The 23,297-nt window shown below is 37.3% G+C and overlaps 1 protein-coding gene across 2 annotated transcripts in view; it reads left to right on the top strand.

Annotated features, from left to right (window-relative positions):
• SNCA (synuclein alpha) overlaps positions 1 to 4,421 on the top strand; it is a 129,239-nt gene extending 124,818 nt beyond the window's left edge. For both annotated transcript variants that reach the window (XM_081234978.1, XM_081234979.1), the window contains exons 5-6: positions 1,688 to 1,768; positions 3,951 to 4,421. In XM_081234978.1, the coding sequence (XP_081091104.1) occupies positions 1,688 to 1,768; positions 3,951 to 3,983 (114 nt within the window). In that variant the 3' untranslated portion in view covers positions 3,984 to 4,421. The remainder of the gene's footprint in view (positions 1 to 1,687; positions 1,769 to 3,950) is intronic.
• Positions 4,422 to 23,297: the final 18,876 nt, after the last annotated feature.

Raw genomic sequence — 23,297 nt, 5'->3', positions numbered from 1 at the left:
CAATAACATTCATCAGTCTTAGTTGTATAATTAGCACCTCATTTGTGATAGAAAGCAAGTCAGTTCTGCATATTTACTTGTCCAGTCTATATCAAAATCTTTTAACAAATTAGGTTAGAAAAATAAATCCCTAAAAGCTTAAAATGCAAAGGAACAGGAAATTTACCTTATTTTCCTCATACTTGACTATCACTAAAAGTTATCTAAATACTAATGAGAGGACTAATGATGTCATTGGCTCCTCCCAATTTAAAAGTTATTGCTGCCCTATTTTATCACTAAGGCTATTTGATGCTTAGAGAAAGCTTAAGAAACTTGTTCAACATCACAAAAGGTCTAGAATCTGTAGAAGCTAGGATCTGAACACAAGTCTTGTGATATTACAGCCCTGGTGTCTAACCACCAATCAGCAGAACCTATGTTCTTGACATGAACCAAGAGGTGAAACACTGAACACAGTACCTTACTCCACGTTTAGAAGTAAGGTATTTGGGGGATGGTTTATATCTTACTTAATTTATAAATAACTTGGACTTTTAAAATTTATAAAACAGGAGTTAGGCAGAGGTGGATGATTTATAAGCTTCTCTGCCCAGCTAATGTAAGAATGAGCTTTAGTTTGACGTTTTCTCACCGTCATCCATTTCCTTATCCCTTTCCCTACCTGTAAGTATTTTCGAGATGAAGACATGGGGAGATGTTATTTACATCAGGCATAGTTTTAAACAGAAGCCACATTAACTGAGGGACTATTTGATATCTTTAAGCAAGTTCATATAGGCTCACATTGCCTCCCTGCTCTTTTAATTTTCAATCACTTCTTTTTACAATTCCTTTTCTGGAATAAATGCAAAGCAACAAAAGGTATTTAATGAAGAACACTAATAAAACCATGACCACAACAGGTTGAATTTGTGGTATCCTAAGGAGAGATAATTAGAAAACTGACCAAATAGTTGAATTTTCTTCTGCCAAATATGTACGGTTTCAGTCTTGAAATTTGTTTTTTAAATTTGTTTCTTTGCCGTTATTAGAAATAAAGTATAAAATATGTATGCTTTTACATTATAAATGGTTATATAAGTTAAAAACTTACAAAAAGGTAAAAATAACCTGCATAGCTACCCAACAAAAAGTACTTTTCATATTTTGTTGTGCCTTCCTCCAATCTGTTTCACCTTTGTATCTAAATTCTACCTAGGCTGTATCCATAATATATACAACAACATTTATATACCGCTAAACATTGTATCATAAAGAAGTTCTTATTTTTTATATAATTTTTGTCATAGTAATAGATGTTTTCATAATAATCTATTGAATTGTTGAATGATAATTTTCCTAATTCTTCATCATCCATTGAGTATTTAGGTTAACAATTTTTACTACTGTCATTGATCCTGTGAGAAACATCTTTGTTCTCTAGCTTTGGACTGTTTCCCGAATGGTGCTTTACCTGGCCAAAAAAATTGTACATTTTTAGCATTAATAACACCTGTTGCCTCAGTGTTTTACCAAAGGCACTGTATAGTTTAGAATGCTAGCAGTGATACTAAGGAGTGCCATTTTTATTACATCCCTTCCAGTACTGTATATAAGATTTTTTTCAAAATATGGTTGTGATTTTAAAAAGTGTGAATAATGGTACCTCCTCAAAGTCTCTGAATGCTTTTCATTTAAATATTAGAGTGAAGGAGCCTCCCAGGAAGGAATTCTGGAAGACACACCTGTGGATCCTGACAATGAGGCTTATGAAATGCCTTCTGAGGTAAGAAGGCACCTGAAACTCCAAAAATAAAGTTTGAGAGTTCAAGTTGGGTCCAATAATCAGTACCCCAAAGCTGTCACTGTCAGATTTCCCTTACGTTTGTCCTTAAAGAGAATGACTTACTCTCTAGATGCACAAGTTAGCCACATCCAGGACATGTATTGTGTGGACAGCTTTCAAGCTATGAATGGTTTTTACATTTGTAAAGAGTTAAAAAAAAGAAAAAAAGGCAACAGCACTGATAGAGACGGTATGTGGCCCACACAGCCTAAAATATTTACAGCCTGGCCTTTTACAGAAAGAGATTGCTGGCCCCTACATTGAAGAATTATTTTACTAGAAACTTTACCTTCTAAAACAAATGCCAAAATGGAAAGTTAGAGAAATCAACTAAATGCCAAAAGTAGTAATTATTATTTGCCATACATTTCTAGTGAGATGTTTGCATAGTAAAATAAAAGTTACTCAAAAAAATTAGAGAGTAGAAATATGATAAATGCGTAGTTTGCAATAATGGATACATTTCAGTCTAGCATTTTAAACAGCATACTTTAATTTGAAAGTAAGTATCTTTAATAGAAAAGGTATCACAAGAGAAATTAGAAAATACTTTTAGATGAATGAAACTGACTCAGGAAGAAATAGAAAATCTGAATAGATTTCTAATGAAAAAAGAATGAATTATTAAAAACCCCAGCCAGGGAGAGCATTCCAGGACCAGAGAGCATTCCAGGACCAGATGGTTTCACTGCTGAATTTCACCAAACATTTAAAGAAGAAGAAATACCACTAATTACAATTAATGCCAATTAACTTATCATCCAAAAACTAGAAGAGGGAGCACTCCCTAACCAATTCTATGAGAACAATATTACCCTGATATCGAAACCAGACATCACCATTAAAAATTGAGTTAAAGTGTGTTGTAGATAGGTTATTCTTCTTCTTCATGGCATTATTAAAAGGCATATTGATAATCATTCCATTTGCAGAAATTGAGCTTAAATTATTTGCCTAATTAATTTTACCAATATTTGGGGGGTCTTTTTATACATGGGACAATGCTAATAAACACTATAGAAATACAGGAAGAGTAATTGCTAGTACCAGGATGCAAGGAGTTTACACTCTAGTAGGTTTGAAAAACAAATACAAGTGTATCCCTTCATTTACTCACCATGATACCCTTAACATTATTGACTGCCTTTTATGCACCAGGCATCACAGGGGCAAAAATATACACGATGCACAAAAAAGGTTAACATTTTACAAGATTTCTTTAGATCAATCGGGAGAAGTTTTATAGCAGAGGTGGTAGTGATCTGCGTGGGAAGGGGTGGGAGGTATGATAGGCCAAAATGAAGGGAGGACATTCTAACACAAGGAAAACTCCAAGGCATACATGTCTGAGAGTGCATGTGGATATGTCTGAGGCACAGTGAGTAATTAAATGTGGTTCAAGCTTTGAGAATAGTGACAGATGAAGGCTGCAGGGATGGGTCAAAGGCAAATTGTAAAGTACTGTAAAAACCTGGCCATTTAAGTTTGTACTTCATTCAGAAAGCAGCTTGAGTTATTGAAAATATGTTTTAAGCAGGATTCTGATATTATTAGAGTTGTTTTTTAGGAGGACTAATCTGGCCACTTTGGTTAAGACCATCAATATTTTTATTGTTTATGTTTATCCAAGTATTATAGGGGGAGAGGAGGAGTTTTGAAATAGTAATAATTGAAGCCACAGATGAAGATGATATTCCCAACTGGCAAAGTAAAAGGAGAGAAAATGTGACTTGCCTTTAAACGTTGTAGAACCAAATCAGGTGATTTCTTAGAAAGAAGCTAACACTTTAGTTGAAGAACATGAGAGCCAGATAAGATAGACCGCCTACTGTGTCCTACAGGACTAGGTCATATGATTATTAAATGGCGCATGTGGAAGTAGAATTCAGACACCCTAACGCTGACCACAAGAATAATAATGCACTTTTATATTTGACAGGAAAACAAAACTATTAAAAAGAAGAAAATCATACTGGATGTAGCAGAATAGTTCCAGAACGGTTAAGACTATAACCTTTATTCAAAGTGGCAAGCCATGTCCCATCTCATTTGCCCTAAAGCCCTGATTACTGGTCACTTATACTAAAACTTCGTGTTGTCTTTCCAATTTTCCTATTATTAGGAAGGGTATCAGGACTACGAACCTGAAGCCTAAGAAATATCTTTGCTCCCAGTTTCCTGAGATCTGCTGACAGATGTTCCACCCTGTACAAGTGCTCAGCTCCAACGTGCCCAGTCATGACATTTTCTCAAAGTTTTCAGTGTGTTTTGAAGTCTTCCATCAGCAGTGATTGGAGTATCTGCACCTGCCCCAACTCAGCATTTCGGTGCTTCCCTCTCACCTAATATATGATAGCAGGGTCTCTGTGTGCTGTGGATATTGTGGCTTCAAATCTAAAATGTTAAATTAAATTAAAAACACCTAAGTGACTACCACTTATTTCTAAATCTTCACTAATTTTTTGTTGCTGATGTTGAAAAATTGTGAGTGATTTACTATATTATAAGATTTTAAGGTGTCTTTTAATGATTCTAAATATATTGATGTATTGTGAAATTTAATACATACAATACTTAAATATGTGAGCATGAAACTATGCACCTATAAATATTAACTATAAAAATGTTAGTTTTGTGATGTGTTTTCTTATCTTGTGTTTGTATATAAATGGTGAAAATTAAAATAAAATGTTCTCATTACAAAAATCTTATTTTTATCCCATCTCACTTTAATAATAAAACCATGCTTATAAACAACATGCCATGAGAGCTGACACAATTAAATATAAAGTTCTTTATGGCCATTTGAAGGAGGATAGATTTTAGAGGAGTTTCAAAAGATGAGATGAAACATTAACCCTTTACTGTGGGAATTCCCTGAAGCAGCACTGCCCAAAATATGTTCTGGTGTGCACTAGTACCTTAAGAGGCCTTACTAAAATAGTGGGTTCCCCTCCTACACTGTTGGTGGAAATGTAAGTTGGTGCAGCCACTATGGAAAACAGTATGGCGGGTTCCTCAAAAAACTAAAAATAGACTTACCATATGATCCAGCAATCCCACTCCTGGGCATATATCCAGACAAAACTATAATTCAAAAAGATATATATGCACCCCTGTGTTCATAGCAACTGTTCGCAATAGCCAAGACTTGGAAGCAACCTAAATGTCCATCGACAGATGAATGGATAAAGAAGATGTGGTACATATATACTGGGCTGGCCAAAATGTTTGTGTGGGTTTTTCACAAATGAACTTTTTGGCCAACCCAATACACAGCCATAAAAAAGTGAAATAATGCCATTTGCAGCAACAAGGATGCACCTAGCGATTATCATACTAACTGAAGTAAGTCAGAAAGAGACATATGATATCATTTTGTGTAATATAAAATATGACACAAATGAAACTATCTATGAAACAGACTCACAGACATAGAGAACAGATCTGTGGTTGCCAAGGGGGAGGTGGAGTGGGAGGGATGGAGTGGGAATTTGGGGTTACCAGATGCAAACTAGTATATACAGAATGGATAAACAAGGTCCTACTGCACAGCACAGGGAGCTATATCTATATTCAATATCCTGTGATAAACCATAGCAGAAAGAATATGAAAAAGAATGTATATATATGTATAGCTGAATCACTTCGCTGTACAGCAGAATTAACACTGTAAATCAACTATACTTCAATAAATCAATAAATAAAACAAAAAAGTGGGTTCCATAGAATACAGAAGCATAAGAAATGATACTGACTACATCCTCTTTAGGTATTCATAAGGCACATTAACATTAGCACATTAAAAGCTCTGAGAGAAACTGGTTAACTTTAAACCAGGATTTTCTTTTTTTAAATCAAATATTTTCCTTCCAGGAAGTACCTTTAAACATCTCTGGGAACTACCAGAGAATCGCCTTAATGTCTCTAGATTTATAAAAATCTCTTGGACTCCTTTAAATTCTGGTAAACATATGAATTCTAGGATATTTCTTTAGGAAAGATTTTTCTACTTAGGGAAAATCTGTTAATTCCCCATAGGTGCTGACAATAAACTTGAATGTCAAAAGACCTATACAAATCAATAATTTTTAAAAATCTTTTTAATTATTCAGGAGACAAATGGCATAGCCACTTTAAAAAGTCCCCAACAGAAAGTTTAATTTTAAGAAAATATTCTAGAAGTGCTAGGCAGCTCAGATGTAATCATGAGTAATTTGATGTATATTAGGTATTGGCAAGGAAGGAAGGCAGAATGAATATGACTCTCAGCATGATCACCACAGAAACTTAGTTTTTTGCCTAATTGGAAAGAGACTGCAGAGTGTTAAGTTGCTGTGTATGTAGTCGTAAACTGGAGAGAAGCGGTAAGTCTCTTGTTTCATTAGATACATTCATGAGGAAACCACAAGGAAAATTACAGCCTTTCTGTACAAGAAGCCTTCTAGTACCAATATGTGCATAGAAAATACCATGGGAAGATATACACCAGTAGTGGTTGTCTTGAACCAAGCACTTAAACAAAATTTGTGCAAGGCACGTAAGCCTTTTCAGGATTCTTGTCTCACAGCCACTGCTGAGACAACTACCTGACAAGTGGCCTGAGGGTTAGTCTGCTCCCAGGCTTCTTTTGCAGACATCATCCCCCCAAGTCTGAGTTATTCAGCCTCATATGCTCCATGGGGCTTTAGCAAAACAGGTCAGGATGGGCTTTGGCCACAGTTGGCAGCACAACAGTCTAATGTATGGTTCGGCATTCCAAGTCATATCTTTTTCAGAATCTCCCACCAGTATGAGCTATATTCCCCAACCTTCTGGCTCATCCAGTGGCTAACTATTGGATCAGCACACACAGACACATACACACGCTTCAGGACAACCATTAGTTCTCAGGGATAGTGCTTTCCACATCCACACTGAGGAAGAAAAACGCTATGTTCTGACTGAAAACTTGACAGACTCCTCCGTCCACCACACTGACACCACACTCTTTTTATGTGGGATGAGTTCATCCTACTGTGTTGTTTCTGTCTTGGGCAGGAGTACAACAGGGCTGGTACTTCCCTGTTTGCTCTGACCCTGGAATTTAAATTGGAGATACTTTTTTTTTATTACTATGTGTCAAATATAGATGTAAGTGATTTATCAATAGTAACTTGTTTAATTGTCAAAACAGCTCTAAGTTCCAGTACTATCCTCAGTTTATATATGAGCAAACAGAGGCACCTGCAGGCTAAGTAATGTTCTCATAGCCACAGAGCTAAGAAGTGGCCAAAACAGAAGTTCAATCAATATGGGGCCAGAGTCTGTGCTCTCAGCCCCTAGGTCACATCATCTCTCAGAGTGAGGACATACAACTATGTCAGTAACTCCCCAGAAGTCTAGAGAAAGTGATAGTAGCCTTGCTTTTCTAGGTATAATTATTAGTATATTTCTAGCCTTCTTCAGGCATCTAATAAGTCATATTCATGTATACGGAGATTTATTTCTAATTCTAGGAGAAATTAGCCAGCTCCTGATCACCCTGATTTATCCTTCCTTATAACTAAACTATGCACATCCTGTCGCTAGAACTAAGTTATTTATTTTCAGTAGAAGATAAAAATATCAACATAATAACAGTAGTCTACAGTAAGGCAGGCTTTTTCATCTTCCTAGTGCATCATGGGTACTTAGCTTCTGTCAAATGGCAAAAATACATATATAAAGTATAAATAAAACTGTTCAATTATACATATTTATTAATGTAATGGCTGAATTTATAAATGAATAAACTGGAAAGTACATGAATTAATTTATATTTTTAAATTATATTAAGCCTTGATTTTCTAGGTATATTTTTTGATATAGTAATGTTCTATTTTATCCTTTGAGTAAACCTAGATTTCAGGAATCCAAATGCAATAGAATAGCTATAACACCAAAACTATTTCTAAGTATTATTTTAGTTCCAATTATCTCCTGTATAATTATCTAAGATTTTCTTTAATGTTTCTTTGCTGCTACAACACTATCTTTGATTATTTTAAACCCAGTGGTACAGATGGTATATTGGAAGCGGTTAAAAAGCATTCCTTCAAAAAGTCCAGTTTGAGCCCCTAGTAGGTTTTGCTGATATAATATGCTTCTAAAGTCAGGAAGGATTGCATAGGGGATTTCCAAAGTTGATCCTACAACTGTGGTTAATACACTGAGCTAGCTCTTCTTATGAACCTTATGAAAATGTATTCTCAGATTCCCTTAAAGGTCAGTGACCAGAAATTCCCACTGTTTCTATGGCAACACAGCAAGATACAGTGCCTTGGAAATGTGCTGCATTTTAATTAGGTTCCTCTAGGGCTTCCTAACTGCGTTTTGCAGGTAGACTAAATAGCAGGTTGCTTTATATCTTGCCGTGAGGTGAAAGCTAGCCCATCTGTAAATGTCAAAGCTAAACTGGGCTCCAGTAAAGTCAAATCTAAACAAATATAGTAGCAAGTCTATGTGTTTATCTTAGAAAAGAATACAACATTCTTTTCCAAAAATAATCAGGGGTGCTTGCTTAACTAGGTTGGCAGGAGTAGTAGTGAGGATCCTGGATTCTAAAAGTAGACTATGTAGGTTTGACTCCTAGTTATGTCATTTACTACCTGTGTTACTTTGAACAAGTTACTTAATCTCTTGGTGTTTCTGTTTCCTTGTCTGTAAAAACGCAGATGACAATAATAGTACCTCATAGCAGTGTTGTGTGGATTAAATGAGTTAATATAAGTAGAATGCTCAAGACTATGACTTGCCTATGGTAAGTGATCAATGAATCAGTGATGCTATTAGTAGTATTAGTACAAGTGGTGGTGGTAGTGGTGATAGTAGTAGTAGTAGAGAACACTATATTTTTAAAGATAAATAAGAAATAAATATTTTAAATGTGTAGATATATTCATTTAGATATCCTAATAAAAAAGTTATAATAGCCAATGCAATCTTAAAAAAGAAGAGCAAAACTGGAGGCACCATACCCCCTGATTTTAAGCTATATTACAAAACTATAGTAGTCAGAACAGTATGGTACTTGCAGAAAAACAGACAGATCAATGGAACAGAATAGAGGGCCCAGAAGTAAATCTATGCATATAGGGTCAGTTAATTTACAACAAAGAAGCCAAGAATATACAAGGGGGAAAGGATAGTCTCTTCAATTAATGGTGTTGGGAAAACTGGACAGCCATATGTAGAAGAATGAAACTAGACTACCGTCTTACACCATACCACAAAACTAACTCAAAATGGATGAAAGACTTGAATGTGAGACCTAAAACCATAAAATTCCTAGAAAAAAAACATAAGCAGTAAGGCCTTGACATCAGTCTTGGCAATTATATCTTGGATTTGACAGCAAAGGTAATAAAAGGTAATAAAAGTGGGATCACATCAAACTAAAAAGCTTCTGCACAGCAAAGGAAACCATCAACTAAATGAAAAAGCAATCTATTGAATTGGAGAAAACATTTGCAAATCATATATCTGATAAGAGGTTAATATCCAAAATATATACAGACTCATACAGCTCAATAGCAAATAATTCAATTGAAAAATTGGCAGGAAATCTGAACAGGCATTTTTCCAAAGAAGACATACAGCTGGCCAACATGTACATGAAAAGGTGTTCAACATCACTAATCATCAGGGAAATGCACATCAAAATTACAAGGAGATACCACTTCACACTTGTTGGAATGGCTATTATCAAAAAGACAAGAGAAAACAAGTGTTGGCAAGGATATGGAGAAAAGGGAACCCTTGTGCACTGTTGGTAGGAATGTAAATTGGTGTAGCCATTATGGAAAACACTATGGAGCTTCCTCAAAAAATTAAAAAAAGAACTGACATATGATCCAGCAATCTCAATTCTGGGTATTTACCCAAAGAAAACAAAAACACTAACTCAAAAAGATAGATGCAGGACTTCCCTGGTGGTCCAGCGGTTAAGACTCCATGCTTCCACTGCAGGGGGCACGGGTTCAATCCCTGGTCAGGGAACTAAGATCCCTCAAGCTGCAGCACTTCAGCCAAAAGAAAAAAAAAAAAAAAAAGATAGGTGCATCTTCACATTCATAGCGGAGTCATTTACAATAGCATAGATATGGAAGCAACCTAAGTGTCCATCGATAGAGGAATGGATAAAGAAAATTTAGTATGTACAGTTGACCCTTGAACAACATGGGTTTGAACTGTGGGAATCCACTTATATGTGGTTTTTTTTCAATAGTAAATACTACAGTACTACATGATCCACAGTTGGTTGAATCCACAGATATGGAATTGAGGATATGGAGGGTTTGATTATAAGTTGCATAAAAATCTTGACTGTGCAGAGGATGGGCACCCCCTAACCCCTGCATTGTTCAAAGGTCAACTGTATGTACAATGGCATACCATTCAGCCATAAAAAGAAGGAAATCTTTCCATCTGTGACAACATGAATGGAACTTGAGGGTATTATGCTAAGTGAAATATGTCGGACAAATACTGTATGATCTCACTTATATGTGGAATCTAAAACATAACCCCCAAAATGGAACTCATAGAGAATAAATAGGTGGTTTCCAGAGGTTGTGAGTTGGGCGGGGTGTGTGTGTGTGTGTGTGTGTGTGTGTGTGTGTGGAATGGGTGAAAGAAGTCAAAATGTACAAACTTCCTTCCAGTTATAAAATAAACTAAGTCATGGGAATATAACGTACAGCATGGTGACTACAGTTAATAATAGTATATTTGAAAGTTGTTAAAAGATCTTAAAAGTTCTCATCACAAGAAGAAACATTGTGGTAATGAATGTTAACTAGACTTATTGTGATCATTCCACAACATATACAAATATCAATCTTTATGTTGTACAGCTGAAACTAACATAATGCTATATGTCAATTATATCTAAATAAATAAATCATACATAAATAAAACAGTAATCAGGATTAGGATGATGGTAGAGCCACTCTGGAGACCTGAGCAGAGACTATTTACTAATAGCTATGGGAGGATGTTAATGGTTTAATAACCAGTATGAATATTCACAGAATATCACCTAGCATCAAAGAAAGTTACCTACTACGAGATAAATATGTACCAAATCCAAACACTGTATTTATGGGACACATCTATCTTTAGGCCCAGCTATACTCATCAAGTCATACATCTTCACATCCAAGTGAGATGTGTTTGATATTTATATTTATATGATATATTCATATGTTCACTACTTTTGGTTCTGGTCACTAGAAAAAAAGACAAGCGTGTATATATATATACATATATATATATATAACTCACTAGTCTAAAACAGATTATTCTCAGCCACAAAGGAGAAAAACAGCCACTTGAATTTCCATCTATTTCCCAAATCTCATTCATTTCCCATTATCTTCCCCCATACTCCTCTCACTTGGTAACTCTCATTTTTTACCTAAAAGGAGGCAATATTTTACATGAAAATGTCTGCATTATAAGAGAGGTAATAGAAGTACCACCAGTCACAATGGAAAAACATTGTTTCTTTCCTCTCTGTCTTTAGCAAGTCCCTAGGATCACTGCTGTAAAAAAGCAAGTGAGGGCTTCCCTGGTGGCGCAGTGGTTGAGAGTCCGCCTGCCGATGCAGGGGACGCGGGTTCGTGCCCCGGTCCGGGAAGATCCCACATGCCGCGCAGCAGCTGGGCCCGTGAGCCATGGCCGCTGGGCCTGCGCGTCCGGAGCCTGTGCTCCGCAACGGGAGAGGCCACAGCAGTGAGAGGCCCGCGTACCGCAAAAGAAAAAAAAAAAAAAAAAGCAAGTGAGCTTGCCAGGGTTCTGTGCTGTCAGATCCTCCTCTGCAGCATGCTCGGAAAGTCAACCAGTAGGACAAAGCACACTTGTCCTTTTACCCACTGGACTGTCTGAAACAGCCTAGGGAACAAAGTTAGAGTGGCAGAAAATTATTATTCAATACTACATTTTATAACAATGACCAACTCTTGGGGTAAAAATAACCAAGGACCAAATCCAGACAGATGAGCATCTAGAACATATTTTTTTGTCATAAAAGACATCACCCAGATCTCTATAGAAATGATCAGGGCAAGTCTTGAGAGGCTGCCAAGCATTTGTAGTTCAGCAGGACAGACTCCTGCTGTTGAAGATGGACTGCCATGTTGAATGATGAGAGATCTGGCAAGTCTTCTTGGCATGCTTCCCCAGCAATCAGCCGTGGGCACCCCCAGCAGCTTGTACCAAGGTTTTAGCTAGGCCATTTGCCTGAGAATGATGAGTAAAAGTACGAAGCTAAGATAAAAACCTTTTCCACAATTTTCTTAATGTCATCGAAACCAAAAAAAAAAAAATATGATTTAAAGCATTTGTGTATTATATATTGTTAATAACTGATGTTGAGTTCTGATTATCAGAGCAATGTTTGGAGATGAACTACTGTTGGATACTTGGTGTCATTCTGAAAAAGATTCTAGTACAACTCAAAGCCATGTGAGTCATGTCTAAGAACAGCTCTCCAAATCAGTATTAAGGAGTTTTGATCTGGCTGCTTTGTACTGTCCATGGTGAGAACAGACATTCAAATGCTACACTCTTGGTTTTACGCTATCATACCTAGTTCCAGGTCATTAGACATAGTTTTTAGTCATTGTTTTCATGCCAACAATTCCTGGATGCCCTAGGGACAGTTTACTCAAAGCAATTCTTTCTGGAATAACAATAATTTCCACATAATAGTCACCTTTTTATAGATGACAATTCATATTGACAGTTTGCAATTGACTTGAATTCCTGGAGCAGTTTCTCTAGGGATAAACCTCTCCATCCCTACTCCCACACACACCTACACACACCTATCACCAGCTTAAGATAGACCAGTCTTGCAATCTTGCATATTTAACTATGGAATGCATTCAATATGAAGTTGTCGATGTTTTATTCTTTAACAGTTAATATCTATAAAATGTTTCTGATTTCTGAATGCATTTTTTGTTCATATCTAACCTACATGCAAAATATTCAGACCTCACAACAGCCATGAACAAAGTAAAAAAATCACTCTGGACTGTAAACCAAAGCTGAAATTTTTTAAAAAGTGAGACATCACTTATAGAGAGTGCAGAAATAAGCCTATTGAGAATATGGTGTGGAACAATACATTTAAACCCTACATTTAGATCTAAGTTTCTTTGTAGCCAAAATCTGAACGTGAACCACAAAGACTGTATAACTTTCAGTGCCTGCAGGAAGAAGATATTTTGTTATTGTTGTTGTTATTTGTGATTATTTTTATTATTATAATTTTGCAGAGGGGGAGAAGGCCATTTTTTTTCTATTTTATGTCTAGTAGAAATGTATGACCAAACAGCTCTTTTAAAAATGTAATACAGGGCTTCCCTGGTGGCGCAGTGGTTGAGAGTCCGCCTGCCGATGCAGGGGACACGGGTTCGTGCCCCGGTCTGGGAAGATCCCACATGCCGCAGAGCGGCTAGGCCCGTGAGCCATGGCTGCTGAGCCTGCGCATCCGGAGCCTGTGCTCTGCAAGGGGAGAGGCCACAACAGTGAGAGGCCCGCCTACCGCAAAAAAAAAAAAAAAATGTAATACAGTCACATAGAACCCTTCCAAATCATTACCCCCCATAGTCAAAGACATTCATAATCAAGTTCTTTCCTGAGGAAGAAATAGTCAAAGCCCCTAAGGATGGGTGACTACACTGACTCCCTCTCTAATGCAGGCCCACATTACGACCAGAATAGACAGAGATGGATGTTTTAATTTTTAGAATTTCTAGGTTTCTAGAGCAGTAAGGAAAAGCCTCAAGTGATGCCTATGCAGTGGCAGAATTAAAAACATTACTTTTCCTTAAGGGAAAGGTCTGGTGGAGTCATCGATACAAATCGTGAAGGTACCTCACAACAGTCAGGTATAGAAGGCTCAGATGTTTTGTAGTACAGAACATATTGGGAGAAAAAACATTTTGAAATGCACACATCTGTGGGAAGGAGTAAATGCTGGGAAGAAGTCTAGATATATAGGAAATAGGGAAAAAACTATCCAATAAATGATAACGCACTAATGGTCCATCCAGGCAGCATCAGGGAATTCTGACAGTACAGCAGCACTACTCCCACCCAAAGCCAGGGAGGGGTTCTTTAGCGGGAGTCTGGAGCCTTCTGTGAATTGGCAGGACCAAGGTCAGGCTACAGATCAAAAGGCTGGAGTTCTGAAGAGAATAAAAATAAGCTCTACTTAAAATGCCTTATCACCATGTCAACTCAGTAGCCTAGAATGTCAGCCTTGACTCAGAGGTGTTTGGCAAAATAATAAGCCAAGTTCTTACATGATCTTGATACTTTGAAAAATTTAAGGTTTTAAAGAAGGATTATATAGAGAATTTTGTTCAGAACCAAATGATTTCATCCATATCTTAGGCCGAGGTAAAACAAAAATATGAAAAATGTATTTTTTTCACGTATTTGGACCTCACAATCTCTGAGATACAATACTCACTTTGCAGAAGTTCACTCTTTGTTTTGTTTTCTTTCGGGGAAAAAAATCAAAGCCTCCTAACATACGAATTCCAGGAATCTGATTGATTGGCATTGTGCTTTCTGAAAATCCTCAAAGCACACATTTGAAAAAGTTCAAATTCCTAGGTGGACTCTTGACTGAATTTATGTTGTCTGTGGTTATCTAGTTAGCTTTCTTTTCGGTGGATGCCTTCATTCTGTTAAGTTCAGACAGAAGTTGGGAATGGGATTGCTATAGTGAAATTCCCCAAGTGGTAGCAAAGAGAGAACAGTTCAAGAGAGTCTAGATTGTTAAAAGGTACAAAAAAATTAGGAGTGAGACCAAGTCAAGATTTAGGATCTAACACAGATGTAGGAAGACTAACCAATCTCAGCAGTTCTGTATATCAGAGTCTAGCAAATTAGTGCCGACAGCCTTGTAGAAGATTGATCCCACCTTTCCTCCCCAATCAGACCTTCCCAGTGGTAAACAAACAAACAAACAAATAAAAAACCCTGCCTGACAGCCGAGGATTGGCTGAGGATCAGAAAATCACTTTATAATTGTCCAATGCCTTCATTTTGTAAATAAGCAAACACCCAAGATTGCATGGACTTGCCGTTTTGGCTAGAAGTAAAATAAACTTTCAACCAATAATACTTTATTGCTGCAAAAACTATTCCACGTGAAATCCACTCTAACTCATGATAATATTCTAGTATATGTGTCTAGAAAGGATAAAAGTTATTAACACTAAAACCCAACGTACCCTGGAAGCATAATAATGCTTCGAACCTTGACAATTCTCCTATACAACCTACTTAGGATTCACTATCTCCTTCCTCCAAACCACTATATCCATTATTACTACTAACAACTTCTTTATTGCTTGTGGGGAAAAATACACAATTTTTAAGTAATTTAAGCATAATAAATTTACATATAAGTGTACAAGAAAATAAAAACAAAATTCAATGTCTAAATTTTAAGCACAAACAATAGGAACTTAGTATTTAAGAATGACCCAGCATACCCACACGAATATAATTTCATCAAGTTCCTTACTGAACACATTTTTAAACTTTCATAGTACAGTTCCAGGTAGAAACTTGCTCAGAGTAAATACCTGAATGAATGACTCAAGCTATTAGATGTTATTTCTAAATATCAAATATCAAATATTTCTAAATATCAAGTATCTTGTACTGGATGTATTAAGACTGAGATGGAAAGAAATCCATTTGTACAATTGCCAAATATGAAATCATAGACTAAAACTTGTTATATAATTCAAGTAAGAAACTGATAGCATAGATAACCTTTCAAGTGCCTACTATCAAGTAGAATGATGTTTATTTTCAAAATGATATTTCTCTATTCTTTAAACTATGACCAAGTTGCCTTCATCTTTAAATAATCATTTAAATAATTCTTAATCCTTTAAACTCTAAATCATTGAAAACAAAAGAGGGGAGTGCTAATTTTAGGAAAAGAAAAACCTCAGTCATCTCAGGACACCATCAGCTTTAAAAAAGACAGTACTTTTTTGGGAGTATGTTTGACATTTTCCACATATTTCAAGAAGGTTCTATACTGATCTAAAATTGTAGCAGATGGAGAAGCAGCAGGTGTGAACTCAGCAAATATACAAGAGACAAGATTCCAAACTAGGCCAGCTACATAAGGCCTTTCACATTTGAGGTTAAGGAATGGATATACTTTAGAAAAGATATAAAATTGTGTGTGTGTATATGTGTATGTGTAATGCATTAAAAATTATGAGAGTGTTTTTCTATATGACATGCCATTGATCTACATCAATATAAGCAAGAAATATAAAATATAAGCAAGAATATAAGCAAGAAAAAACAAAGGTAAGAGTTAGACACAAAAGTATTAAGAAGAAACATATCCCTGTCTATTGTACAAACTAAATCAATACTTATTGTGCCTTTAACCACAGGAATATGCTTCTCTAAAGGCAAATTTTAATTTATTTCAACAACCTCATCCCCAAAACTTGTTCCACCAGTTATTTTGAAATTATTTTAAAAATAAAAACATACTATTTTTAAATCAGAATCCCTGGGTTTAAGTTACAGCTCAACCACATGCTAGCTATGAAATCCTAGGAAATAGGTTTGTATCTCTGAAAATTAGATGTAAATTAGAAATAATGGTATTTACTATATTTGGTTATAAAGATTAAATGAACTCTACTATAATTAAATTACTCTTTATTACATATAGTATTTCTTTATTGCTTGTCTTCAATGTTATAAAAAAAAGTAAAATTTTTAAGAGTAAGGTGTAATAGAATTAAAATGATATAAATATTATCCAAATAAATATACACATTTCAGCTTAAATGTAGTAATTACTTATTCTACTATGATAAATATTATAAAAAGAGAAATAAAAAACCCAAACCCCCAAAACAAAAAAACAAACAAAACCTCGACCAGGGACAGGAGCTTCAAGATGGCGGAAGAGTAAGACGCGGAGATCACCTTCCTCCCCACAAATACATCAGAAATACATCTACACGTGGAACAACTCCTACAGAACACCCACTGAACGCTGGGAGAAGACCTCAGACCTCTCAAAAGGCAAGAAACTCCCCCAGTACCTGGGTAGGGCAAAAGAAAAAAGAATAAACAGAGACAAAAGGATAGGCACGGGCCTTCGCCAGTGGGAGGGAGCCGTGAAGGAGGAAAAGTTTCCATACACTAGAAGCCCCTTCGCGGGTGGAGACTGCGGGTGGCGGAGGGGGGAAGCTCCGGAGCCGCGGAGGAGAGCGCAGCCACAGGGGTGTGGAGGGCAAAGCAGAGAGATTCCCGCACAGAGGATCGGTGCCGACCAGCACTCACCAGCCCGAGAGGCTTGTCTGCTCACCCGCCAGGGTGGGCGGGGCTGGGAGCTGAGGCTCGGGCTTCGGTCGGAGCGCAGGGAGAGGACTGGGGTTGCTGGCGTGAACACGTCCTGAAGGGGCTAGTGCGCCACGGCTGGCTGGGAGGGAGTCCGGGAAAAGGACTACCGGGAGCTACCGAAGAGGCAAGAGACTTTTTCTTGCCTCTTTGTTTCTGGTGCGCGAGGAGAGGGGATTAAGAGCGCTGCTTAAAGGAGCTCCAGAGACGGGTGCGAGCCGCGGCTATCAGCACGGGCCCCAGAGACCCGCAAGAGACGCTAAGGCTGCTGCTGCTGCCACCAAGAAGCCTGTGTGCGAGCACAGGTCACTGTCCACACCTCACCTCCCGGGAGCCTGTGCAGCCCGCCACTGCCAGGGCCCCATGATCCAGGGACAACTTCCCCGAGAGAACACATGGTGTGCCTCAGGCTGGTGCAACGTCACGACGGCCTCTGCTGCCACAGGCTCACCCCGCATTCCGTACCCCTCCCTCCCCCCAGCCTGAGTCAGCCAGAGCCCCCGAATCAGTGGCTCCTTTAACCCCGTCCTGTCTCAGCGAAGAACAGATGCCCACCAGTGACCTACATGCAGAGGCGGGGCCAAATCCAAAGCTGAAATCTGGGAGCTGTGCGAACAAAGAAGAGAAAGGGAAATCTCTCCCAGCAGCCTCAGGAGCAGCGGATTAAATCTCCACAATCAATTTGGTGTACCCTGCATGTGTGGAATACCTGAATAGACAACGAATCATCCCAAATTGAGGAGGTGGACTTTGAGAGCAAGATTTATTATTTTTTCCCCTTTTCCTCTTTTTGTGAGTGTGTATGTGTATGCTTCTGTGTGTGATTTTGTCTGAATAGTTTTGCTTTTACCATTTGTCCTAGGGTTCTGTCTGTTATTTTTTTCTTACTTAAAAATATTTTTTCTTAAAAATTATTTTTCATTTTAATAACTTTATTTTATATCATTTTACTTTATTTTATTTTATCTTCTTCCTTCTTTTTTTTCTCCCTTTTATTCTGAGCCGTATGGCTGAAAGGCTCTTGGTGCTCCAGCCAGGCATCAGAGCTGTGCCTCTGAGATGGGAGAGCCAACTTCAGGACACTGGTCCACAAGAGACCTCCCAGCTCCACGTAATATCAAACAGTGAAAATCTCCAAGAGATCCCCATCTCAACACCAACACCCAGCTTCAATCAACGACCAGCAAGCTACAGTGCTGGACACCCTATGCCAAACAACTAGCAAGACAGGAACACAACCCCACCCATTAGCAGAGAGGCTGCCTAAAATCATAATAAGGCCACAGACACCGCAAAACACACCACCAGATGTGGACCTGCCCAGCAGAAAGACAAGATCCAGCCTCATCCACCAGAACACAGGCACTAGTTCCCTCAATCAGGAAGTGTACACAACCCACTGAACCAACCTTAGCCACTGGGGACAGACACCAAAAACAACAGGAACTACGAACCTGCAGCCTGCGAACAGGAGACCCCAAACACAGTAAGTTAAGCAAAATGAGAAGACAGAGAAACACACAGCAGATGAAGGAGCAAGGCAAAAACCCACCAGACCTAACAAATGAAGAGGAAATAGGCAGTCTATCTGAGAAAGAATTCAGAATGATAGTAAATATGATCCAAAATCTTGGAAATAGAATGGAGAAAATACAATAAACATTTAACATGGACCTACAGGAACTAAAGAGCATACAAACAGTGATGAACAACAAAATAAATGAAACTCAAACTTCTCTAGAAGGCATCAATAGGAGAATAACTGAGGCAGAAGAACGGGTAAGTAATCTGGAAGATAAAATAGTGAAAATAACTACTGCAGACCACAGTAAAGAAAAAAGAATGAAAAGAATTCAGGACAGTCTCAGAGACCTCTGGGACAACATTAAACACACCAACATTCGAATTATAGGGGTCCCAGAAGAAGAAGGAAAAAGAAAGGGACAGAGAAAGTATTTGAAGAGATTACAGTTGAAAACTTCCCTAATACAGAAAGGAAAGGGTTAATCAAGTCCAGGAAGCACAGAGAGTCCCATACAGAATAAATCCAAGGAGAAACACACCAAGACTCATATTAATCAAACTATCAAAAATTAAATACAAAGAAAAAATATTAAAAGCAGCAAGGGAAAAACAACAAGTAACACATAAGGGAATCTCCATAAGGTTAACAGCTGCTCTTTCAGTAGAAACTCTGCAAGCCAGATAGGAGTGGTAGGACATATTGAAAGTGATGAAGGAGAAAAACTTACAACCAAGATTACTCTACCAGCAAGTATCTCATTCAGATTTGACGAAGAAATTAAAACCTTTACAGACAAGCAAAAGCTAAGAGAATTCAGCACCACCAAACCAGCTTTACAACAAATGCTAAAGGAACTTCTCTAGGCAGGACACACAAAAGAAGGAAAAGACCTACAATAATAAATCCAAAACAATTAAGAAAATGGGAATAGGAACATACATATCAATAAATAACTTAAATGTAAATGGATTAAGTGCTCCAACCAAAAGACATAGATTGGCTGAATGGATGCAAAAACAAGACCCGTATATACGCTGTCTACAGGAGACTCACTTCAGACCTAGGGACACAGACAGACTGAAAGTGAGGGGATGGAAAAAGATATTCCATGCAAATGGAAATCAAAAGAAAGCTAGAGTAGCAATTCTTATATCAGACAAAAGAGACTTTAAAACAAAGACTATTACAAGAGACAAGGACACTACAGAATGATCAAGGGGTTGATCCAAGAGAAGATGTAACAATTGTAAATATTTATGCACCCAACATAGGAGCACCTCAATACATAAGGCAAATACTAACAGCCATAAAGGGGAAATCAACAGTAACACAATCATAGTAGAGGAGTTTAACACCCCACTTTCACCAATGGACAGATCATCCAAAATGGAAATAAATAAGGAAACACAGGCTTTAAGTGATACACTAAATAAGATGAACTTAATTGATATTTCTGGACACTAAATCCACAAACAACAGAATACACATTCTTCTCAAGTGCTCATGGAACATTCTCCAGGATAGATCATATCTTGGGTCACAAATCAAGCCTTGGTAAATTTAAGAAAACTGAAATCATATCAAGTATCTTTTCTGACCACAACACTATGACACTAGATATCAATTACAGGAAAAAATCTGTAAGACATACAAACACATGGAGGTTAAACAACACACTACTTAATAACCAAGAGATCACTGAAGAAATCAAAGTGGAAATCAAAAAATACCTAGAAACAAATGACAATGAAAACATGATGACCCAAAACATATGGGATGCCAGAAAAGCAGTACTAAAAGGGAAGTTTATAGCAATAAAATCCTACCTTAAGAAACAAGAAAAATCTCAACTAAACAACCTAACCTTACACCTAAAGCAAATAGAGAAAGAAGAGCAAAAAAACCCCCAAAGTTAGCAGAAGGAAAGAAATCTTAAAAATCAGATCAGAAATAAATGAAAATGAAATGAAGGAAACGATAGCAAAATTCAATAAAAGTAAAAGCTGGTTCTTTGAGAAGATAAACAAAATTGATAAACCATTAGCCAGACTCATCAAGAAAAAAAGGGAGAAGACTCAAATCAGTAGAATTAGAAATGAAAAAGGAGAAGTAACAACTGACACTGCAGAAATACAAAGGATCATGAGAGATTACTACAAGCAACTCTATGCCAACAAAATGGACAACCTGGAAGAAATGGACAAATTCTTAGAAATGCACAACCTTCCCAGACTGAACCAGGAAGAAATAGAGAATATGGACAGACCAATCACAAGCACTGAAATTGAAACGGTGATTAAAAATCTTCCAACAAACAAAAGCCCAGGACCAGATGGCTTCACAGGCAAATTCTATCAAACATTTAGAGAAGAGCTTACACCTATCCTTCTCAAACTCTTCCAAAATACAGCAGAGGGGGGAACATTCCCAAACTCATTCTATGAGGTCAACATCACTCTGATAGCAAAACCAGACAAAGATGTCACAAAGAAAGAAAACTACAAGCCAATATCACTGATGAACATAGATACAAAAATCCTCAACAAAATACTAGCAAACAGAATCCCACAGCACATTAAAAAGATCATACACTATCATCAATCAAGCAATGCAAGGATTCTATATGCAAATCAATCAACGTGGTACACCATATTAACAAATTGAAGTAGAAAAACCATATGATCAACTCAATAGATGCAGAGAAAACTTTCGACAAAATTCAACACCCATTTATGATAAAAACCCTCCAGAATGTAGGCATAGAGGGAACTTTCCTCAACATAATCAAGGCCATATATGACAAACCCACAGCCACATCGTCCTCAATGGTGAAAAACAGAAAGCATTACCACTAAGATCAGGAAGAAGACAAGGTTGCCCACTCTCCCCACTATTATTCAACATAGTTTTGGAAGTTTTAGCCACAGCAATCAGAGAAGAAAAAGAAATAAAATGAATCCAAATCAGAAAAGAAGAAGTAAAGCTGTCACTGTCTGCAGATGACATGATACTATACATAGAGAATGCTAAAGATGCTACCAGAAAACTACTAGAGGTATTCAATGCATTTGATAAAGTAGCAGGATACAAAATTAATGCACAGAAATATCTTGCATTCCCATACACTAATGATGAATAATCTGAAAATGAAATTAAGAAAACACTCCCATTTACCACTGCAACAAAAAGAATAAAATATCTAGGAATAAACCTACCTAAGGAGACCAAAGACCTGTATGCAGAAAATTATAAGACACTGATGAAAGAAATTAAAGATGACACAAACAGATGGAGAGATATAACATGTTCTTGGATTGGAAGAATCAACATTGTGAAAATGATTCTTCTACCCAAAGCAATCTACAGATTCAATGCAATCCCTATCAAACTACCACTGCATTTTTCACAGAACTAGAACAAAAAATTTCACAATTTGCATGGAAACATAAAAGACCCCGAATAGCCAAAGGAATCTTGAGAAAGAAAAACGGAGCTGGAGGAATCAGGCTCCCTGACTTCAGACTATACTACAAAGCTATAGTAATCAAGACAGTATGGTACTGGCACAGAAACAGAAATATAGATCAATGGAACACGATAGAAAGCCCAGGGATACACTCACACACATATGGTCACCTTATCTTTGATAAAGGAGGCAAGAATATACAATGGAGAAAAGACAGCCTCCTCAATAAGTGGTGCTGGGAAAACTGGACAGCTACATGTAAAAGTATGAAATTAGAACACTCCCTAACACCATACACAAAAATCAACTCCAAATGGATTAAAGACTTAAATGTAAGGCCAGACACTATCAAACTTGTAGAGGAAAACATAGGCAGACCACTCTATGACATAAATCACAGCAAGATCCTTTTTGACCCACCTCCTAGAGAAATGGAAATAAAAACAAAAATAAACAAATGGGACCTAATGAAACTTAAAAGTTTTTGCACAGCAAAGGAAACCATAAACAAGATGAAAAGACAACCCTCAGAATGGGAGAAAATATTTGCATATGAAGCAATTGACAAAGGATTAATCTCCAAAATTTACAAGCAGCTCAACAACAAAAAACCAAACAACCCAATCCAAAAATGGGCAGAAGATCTAAATAGACATTTCTCTAAAGAAGATATATAGATTGCCAACAAACACATGAAAGAATGCTGAACATCATTAATCATTAGAGAAATGCAAATCAAAACTGCAATGAGATATCATCTCACACTGGTCAGAATGGCCATCATCACAAAAGCTAGAAACAATTAATGCTGGAGAGGGTGTGGAGAAAAGGGAACAATCTTGCACTGTTGGTGGGAATGTAAATTGATACAGCCACTATGGAGAACAGTATGGAGGTTCCTTAAAAATCTACAAATAGAGCTACCATACGACCCAGCAATCCCACTACTGGGCATATACCCTGAGAAAACCATAATACAAAAAGAGTCATGTACCACAATGTTCATTGCAGCTCTATTTACAATAGCCAGGACAGGGAAGCAA

This window comes from Mesoplodon bidens (assembly GCF_964165515.1).
Source record: "Mesoplodon bidens genome assembly, chromosome: 1".
Taxonomy (NCBI): domain Eukaryota; kingdom Metazoa; phylum Chordata; class Mammalia; order Artiodactyla; family Ziphiidae; genus Mesoplodon; species Mesoplodon bidens.
This window is presented reverse-complemented; position numbering and strand designations above follow the sequence as displayed.